The sequence below is a fragment of the Micropterus dolomieu genome, linkage group LG11, assembly GCF_021292245.1.
Source record: "Micropterus dolomieu isolate WLL.071019.BEF.003 ecotype Adirondacks linkage group LG11, ASM2129224v1, whole genome shotgun sequence".
Classification (NCBI taxonomy): Eukaryota; Metazoa; Chordata; class Actinopteri; order Centrarchiformes; family Centrarchidae; genus Micropterus; species Micropterus dolomieu.
In genome coordinates, this window is record NC_060160.1 from 26,916,534 (window position 1) to 26,924,123 (window position 7,590).

Sequence of the window (7,590 nt, forward strand, 5' to 3'; positions counted from 1 at the left end):
AAAACAAAGGTTTGGGTTTAGGCTCAGGATGTCTTTAACTTTGTGATTGACCGCTGTTCTCAGGCAAGGGACCAGAGACCCTGTATGCTGGGCAAAAGCTCAATGATAATGAATGGCATACAGTGCGAGTGGTGCGTCGCGGCAAAACCTACAAGCTAACGGTTGACGATGATGTAGCAGAAGGTACTTACCTGCATCAACTCGGTTCATGCTTGAAGAAATGTTCATAGTGTTGCCTTGTCACTGGTACAACACCATGGTTTGGTGTTATACCGTAGAGATTGTAGAGATTCTGCTAGAGAGAAAGCATGTAGATATGTAATCATTAGCGACAGTTTGGATCCATCTAATACTGTTGATGTAATTTTCTCCTTAAATCAGCCCTTTTGTGTTAGTGTCAGACAGTGTTCTCTTTTCTTTTCGTTTTTTGTCTTTCTTTTCAACCCATCCCCTCCACCCTCCCCGTCTTCAGGCCAAATGGTGGGTGACCACACTCGTCTGGAGTTCCACAACATTGAAACAGGCACCATGACAGAGCGGCGATTTGTTTCCAGCATTCCGTCCAGCTTCATCGGTCATCTGCAGAGCCTTAGGTACTCAGAACAGTTACTTTTACTTTACTTTAAAAGCATATATATATGTATATAATTTAAAGTTTCGCTTATCATTCTTTTCACATTAGCAAGAATCAAATGACAAGGAAAATATCACCCAAATTCTGTAGCTTTACAGATTTCTTTTGCCTCTTTTAGATAATTATTTTGGTTTAACAGCACATGTACTGTTTGGTTTCAACTCTCCCAGTGTACAGATGACAAATGTATTATAGATGATGAAGAACGTTGAACATGGGCAGCTAAAGAGAAATATATTTTTAGGTGGTGGAGAGCAAACCATAGAGTACATTTATTCTTGGATTTCCAGTCGACAAAAACACAAGACAAAAGTAGTGCTAAAGTTGCTCTTTTTCTGTTAAGTATATAAATAATATAATACGTCATATAATACACCAGACAGTTTTTTAATCATTTCAAATGCCTGTTCCTTCATTTCCTCAGATTTAACGGCATGCTCTACATCGACCTGTGCAAGAATGGTGATATTGATTATTGCGAGCTTAATGCCCGCTTTGGGATCCGTTCCATTATTGCCGACCCTGTCACCTTCAAATCCAAGAGCAGCTATCTGAGCCTGGCCACCCTACAGGCCTACACATCCATGCACCTCTTCTTCCAGTTCAAGACCACCTCCCCAGATGGCTTCATACTCTTCAACTCTGGAGATGGCAATGATTTTATTGCTGTAGAACTGGTTAAAGGGTACGTTTTATGTTGTAAGGATGTTTCTTAAAGGATGCAGTTTAACCAGACCAAATGACCAGTTTGTGAGCAGAAATATGTGTGGATATGATGCAGCAATGGTTCTGTTTCAATATGATTTACGCAAGGCAAAAAGACTGCATCACTGAACAAAAGATCATTGAATGCAGTGCAGAACTTTTCAAATTGTAGGCTGCAGACTAAACATATCTGTCCTTCTGCCTTTAATTCAGTTTTTTCATATAGCACCAATTTAGAAGGTATCTCACTGCACTTTTCATATAGAACAGGTATAGACTGTACTCTAACAATTCCCACCACAAGCAATCATTGGCAATAGTGGCATGAAAAACTCCTAGACCTAGACTCCGGGTGAGCCAACTGCCTTGAACGGTTGGGTTCAGAGGGGTGGGGGGAGAGCGATTGACAGTGCTAGTTCCGTATGTGGACAGTAGGTAGCTTGCAACGACAGATCCAGACTCTACAGCTCCAGAGCCAGAAACACCTGCGACAGGAGAGAGGAGAGAGACAAAACTACGGGAGAGGGAAAATGTTGAGTTAGTAACATGGAAAATTTCTGATTATCTACTTTTCTGCATCGCGACATATTCTTACAAAAGAGAATCGCAATACACGGAAGAATAATCCCCACCACCACCACCAACCCTACTAATAGGGTACTATGGGCTCTTTAAGATGATAATTAGACATGACCATTAAGGCTTTATAGTTGAGGAGAAGGATTTTATAGGTAACCAGTGCAGAGAAGCAAACATGGAAGACATATGATGTGTTTTCCTAGTTCTTGTCAGTAGACTGGCCGCAGAGTCTAAGATGGCATCAAGAAGGTGAAGCGGAGACATCAGGAGAGACTAGAGAGAGATCTCAACTTCAGAGATATGTTGCAGGTGATCAAAAACATCACAAGCTACTATACGCAGCAGATGTGAGAAAAGTCCTGCTGACAATGAAGATGAGTAAATCTGCTGGGCCGTGTATTAAAATCCTGTGCCAATCAGCTAGTTGATGTTATTACTGACATTTTCAACATCTCACTGTCTCAGGAGAGGGTTCCCACCTGACAGCCACCATTGTTCCTGTACCTAAAAAGTCTACAGTGTCTAGTCTGAACGAATACCGTCCTGTGGCACTCACCCCCATTCTGATGAAGTGCTTTGAGCAAATGGTTCTTCAGCACATAAAGAACAACATCCCATCCAGACCCTCACCAGTTGGCTTTCAGAACTAGCAGATCCACAGAGGATACCTTCTCCTCTGTCCTCCACTCAGTCTTCACAGACCTTGAGAAAAGCAACAGCGACATCAGATATGTTCATCAGCTCAGCATTCAACACAATCTCCCACATGACTGATCAGCAAACTCAGCACTCTAAATGCAAATGCTCTACGTATTTGTATAGCGCCTTTCTAGTCTTTTCGACCACTCAAACCACTCAACCTCCACTCCAGTGTTCAACAATGGGGGCCCACCAGGTCTATATACTCAGACCCCTCCTGTTCATGCTGTACACCCATTACGGTAACCCACTAAATTGAGAGAATTCTGTTGTGAACTTTCAACACAATCATTGGCCGGATATTAAACAACACTGAGACTTCATATCAGAGGAAATCACTATCTCGCAGAGTGGCACAGAGAACAACCTACTACTTAACATCAGCAAAACCAAGGAGCCGATCATTGATTTAAGGAAAAAGGGAGGCCAAGACACACACTCCTGTCTACATCAGTGGAGCTGAGGTAGAGCAGATGACAAGTTTTAGGTTCCTGGAAAATCAGCATCACACTGTCAACTGTATACACAGAAAGAAGGCCAGCTTGGCATCTGTCTCGCAGCCTTTTATTTCTCATAGCTCTTGCAAACGCCCAAGAGCCTCTTGCTTGGTCTCTCTTTTTTTCTCTTCTTAGCTTCCTCCATCATTGTCCTTTTTGGTCTCTTCACCTCTGTCATTAGCTAATGTTACATCAGTGTTTCCCACACATAGGCTTTACTTGGGCGAGCCACCCAAGTAGATTAACAGCCGCCCAAGTAAATTTGACAACCCATTTAAAAATATTTTTTTGATTGTTGCGCAGCGCATATTCGCTCTGCACATCCTCTTACTCGGTCGCTCTCTTTATCTCACAATAATCAGGCCTTGCTCCCACAAGGTCTAGTGACATTTTGCAGCACATTTTAAAACGCTCTTTTATACTGAGAAAACTGGTGGATGCAAATTTCGGCAGGTAGCCTACAACATCCGTTTTGCCGAATTATGCATTCACTTATTAAGGTCCTTTTAGGACACTTTGCTGTTCACGTTGTTTGAACGCGGTTAACGACACATGTTTTTGCTGAGTCTCAAGAAATGGTACTTTTACCAAGTGTAATAATATATTAACGATTCTTAATGTTCATCAAATATATACTGATCATTTATCACTATTATTATTGTTGAACCCCACAAAGAATAGTATAGCGTTTAAAAGCAGAATTTTAATGCATTTACATGCAGTACTTGGCAGGCATGCAAAATTCGGCAAAACTGATTCTGTCTTGCATCCTTTCAGCTCTTTTAGTTCACGCCAACAAGTAAAAGCCAGTTTGATATTTACCTTTGTCCGTTCACTTGCTTGGTCTTTTACTCTTCCTTGCTTCTTCCGACATCATTTTCTGTCTCATCGAAGCCTCTTCCATGATATCATAGCTTCTTCTTATAGCTTGCTTGGCTTGCTGAATAGTTTTGTGGGTTGTGGTGCTGTAAAGCATTAAACTGTTCTTGCGATAGAAATCCTGCCCGGGATCTCAATCTTACATAGTGCCATAGAAAGCTTCCCCTGCCCGGAGCAGCAATGATAGACATTGCATTCCCCTACACGTCAGTGTACCATCAAAACGATTTGGAAGGGGTAATGTTGCTTTAAGAAGGAAAAATTCCTGTGCCAAGTTCTTATGAACTTTTACAGAGGAGCAATAGGAAGCATCCTAACTGGAAACATCACAAACTGGCATGCACGGCCCAGGACATTAGGGCTCTGCAGCAGGTAATTAAAACCATTCAGAAGATCATTGGTACCCATTACCGAGCATCAGTGATATACTTGCTTTTTAGCAATGCATAGGCATAGACAGGCGTCGGCGACACAAACGGCATTGTTCACATACTTGTCTATGTACTTAGCTTGTACCTGGAGGACTAAACCTGAATCTACTAGGGGGCAGACCAGAACCTGTTCATCCCTCGCCGACACCGGATTATCTTCCTTGACAACCTCCGAATTTGCACATCGTAAACAAACCAAACATGGCGACTATCTAGCAGGTTGTGATTTTAATGAGACATCATAACGATCTCGATGATTGCGGACTAGCTCCAGGAGTTTTATTGTAAACATCCCACCATAAATCTATATAGGAGTGACGTGATACTAAAAGACAGTACCCACACCAGCCAAGGGCTGTTCACCATGTTGCTTTCTGGCAAGAGATACAGATGGATCCGCTGTCGTACTTTTAGGGACTGAGGTACATAGCCTATTAATAAAGACAGAATGATCATATCTAGTAAAGCGCTAACTAAGGGTAAAACCTCTTTGAGCAGCCTAGTTGAGATGGAGTCCAAGAGACAGACTAATAGCTTAGATGAAGAAATCATTGAAGTTCGTTGGTGAAGATCAATGGGAGGATTTTACAGCTGTTTCTAAGGTTCCTGAGTTTGAAGATAAATCGACTAGAGGTGATTGATTTTGCCTTGAATATTTAGAATTTGATCATTAAAGAAGCTTTTGAAGTGGTAACTACTGAGGACTCAATAGAGCTGTGACTGTGAAAAGAAACCTGGGGTTGTTCTTATTTTTCTCTGTTAATGATGAGTAATGGCTGCTCTGGCATTACAGAGGTCCTTCCTATATGTTTTAAGACTAGACTAGAAGAGTTTAATCAGCATTCCTTTCAAGTTTTCACAATGTTTGCTTTCCTTTTTAAGGGTTTGAAGGTTATACCATGGAGCTAACCTACTTTGTTTTATTATTTTCTTTCATTTGTCATTTGCACTATCAAAGGGACTGAAGTTAGCATAGGAGTCCTCTGGTATATTAAGACATGGTATTGGATTAAATGCAAATAGAATCACTTCCTTCAATTTAGCTACAGCACTATCAGATTGACATCTAGGGTAGGAATTTTTGCCTAATGCCATGTAGTCCAGTGATAGGAATTGAAAAGATTTTAAATAGTGGTCCAATAAGAAGGGATGCTGTAGAAAGACTATTAAATGTTCAATCTCAATGCTGTATTGCCAGAACTAGGCCAAGGGTGTGGTTAAAATAGTGAATAGGTTAATGAACATTCTGACAGAAGCCATCAAATCTAATAATGAGGTAAACACAGCAGGAGGATAAATTCAAATGAAATATAAAAGATATTGACCAAGAGGGTGGTTCACTATAACAAATATATTTGGCTGTAGTGTTTTCCAGGTTAGGTGCGAAAGACTAAGAACAAGGCTTCTGAATGAGTTATAATTTAGTTTAGGTTTCAATTTCAGCTTGAGTCAAAGATAGCTGTAACCCCATCTCCTCAGCTGTTTCCTCCAGGAATATGAGTATTAATGTGACTGGGGGGAGTGGATTCATTTAGTCAACACATTCTTCATTACCCCGCCAGGTTTCAGACAGACAAAATAAATCAATATAATTAATTTAAGTGTTGGGGAGACACCGTCACAGTGAGGTTTTGGGTGGGTAACTGCTCTAATGAAAGTGCAGAGAAGCGTGTAGGTCTGCAGCTCTGCCTCCTGGTCTCAACTCTGGAGTGTCATTGTTGTGGTCCACTAATAAACTCTGTCATATTTCTGAGAGCTGCTCCTTCCAAAGTGGGATGAATGCTGTCACTCCTAATCAGCTTCCCCAGATACTCCGCCAATTATCTACAAAGCCCACATCATTTGCTGGACACAACTTTAACAGCCAGAGGTGGCATGATGACATGCGGCTAAACATGTCACCACTGGTCAGATTTGGCAGGGGCCCAGAGAAAACTACAAGAGTCCGACATTGTCTTTGCATTTCCACACACTGACTTAACATTCATTTTACTGACCTCCAAATAGAAAAGTAAACTGAGAGAGCAGAAGAGAGAAGACATTACTAGCTGCTAAGCTAAAATAAGGTAGCTAGCGAAACTGAATAGACTCTATTTAGTTTCGCTAGCTACCTTATTTTCTCAATATCATTCAATATTCCCTAGATTCTAGGGAATATACTAAATATGTATTTTAGCACACCTGTCATTAAAGCTGTTCAAAAGTCAATGTTTCAGAGCTGTCAAATTTTGAACATTGTTTTAACATGTCTTAAGCATTCTGTAACTCAATAACTTTTCTCTTGCAGATACATCCACTATGTTTTTGACCTAGGAAATGGGCCCAACCTCATCAAGGGCAAAAGTGAAAGGGCACTGAATGACAACCAGTGGCACAATGTGGCCATCACCCGAGACAACAGCAACACCCACACACTGAAAGTAGACGCTATAGCCACAAGTCAGAGTATCAATGGGGCCAAGAACCTCGACCTAAAAGGTATGCACAGGACATGACACCTGTTACATATTTTTATCTCCTTGTATGTCCAGTTTTGATTCAGCTACATTGGCTAGTGTTGTTGAGCTGCTAAAAAAAACATTCATCGACTTTCCTTGAGCATTAAAATATGTCCATTTACTTCTCACAATATTATTTATCATAGACACAGACTGCTTTTGTGCCATATCATGAAAGGGGCATTTCAGAATGTTTATCAAAAGGTGCTGTGAGTAACTTGTGGTATACAGTAAGCAAGATATCCAAGCTTGTCACAAAGAAATAAACAGCAGTAAATTAAAAACTTAAAACAGTAACTCAATCCGTCTTATGAGCATCGGAGCTTTACACTCCAGATTTCCTCTTAGTCTGAGCATGATAACAGCCTATTGGACTGATATTTTAATTACTGATTAAATTAAGTAAGGTATATTGGAAATGGGTTCTCCCATCAGTGCAAAATTGGTAGCCTACTGTAACTAATTAGGCAAAGCTAATGGCATTAGGAAGTAGGAACATAAAGGACATGTTCTGATGCTCGCTCTTTCAATTTCTAAAGTGAGTAATTGTAGAGTTGATTTCTCTGATTGTTATCTTGACATTCAAAAACCAATAGCAGCAAACACTGCCAAGGTGATTATCTTTGTTTTGGTTCTGATCAATCAGAAACTGGTAGCAATTTAACACA

At 40.7% G+C, this 7,590-nt stretch overlaps 1 protein-coding gene across 1 annotated transcript in view; it reads left to right on the top strand.

The window, feature by feature from the left end:
- The window catches only part of nrxn3a (neurexin 3a), a 198,669-nt gene that overhangs the window by 153,315 nt on the left and 37,764 nt on the right, over positions 1 to 7,590 (top strand). The window contains exons 12-15 of the mRNA XM_046062612.1: positions 64 to 183; positions 473 to 593; positions 1,059 to 1,319; positions 6,712 to 6,902. Coding sequence (XP_045918568.1) covers positions 64 to 183; positions 473 to 593; positions 1,059 to 1,319; positions 6,712 to 6,902 — 693 coding nt within the window. The remainder of the gene's footprint in view (positions 1 to 63; positions 184 to 472; positions 594 to 1,058; positions 1,320 to 6,711; positions 6,903 to 7,590) is intronic.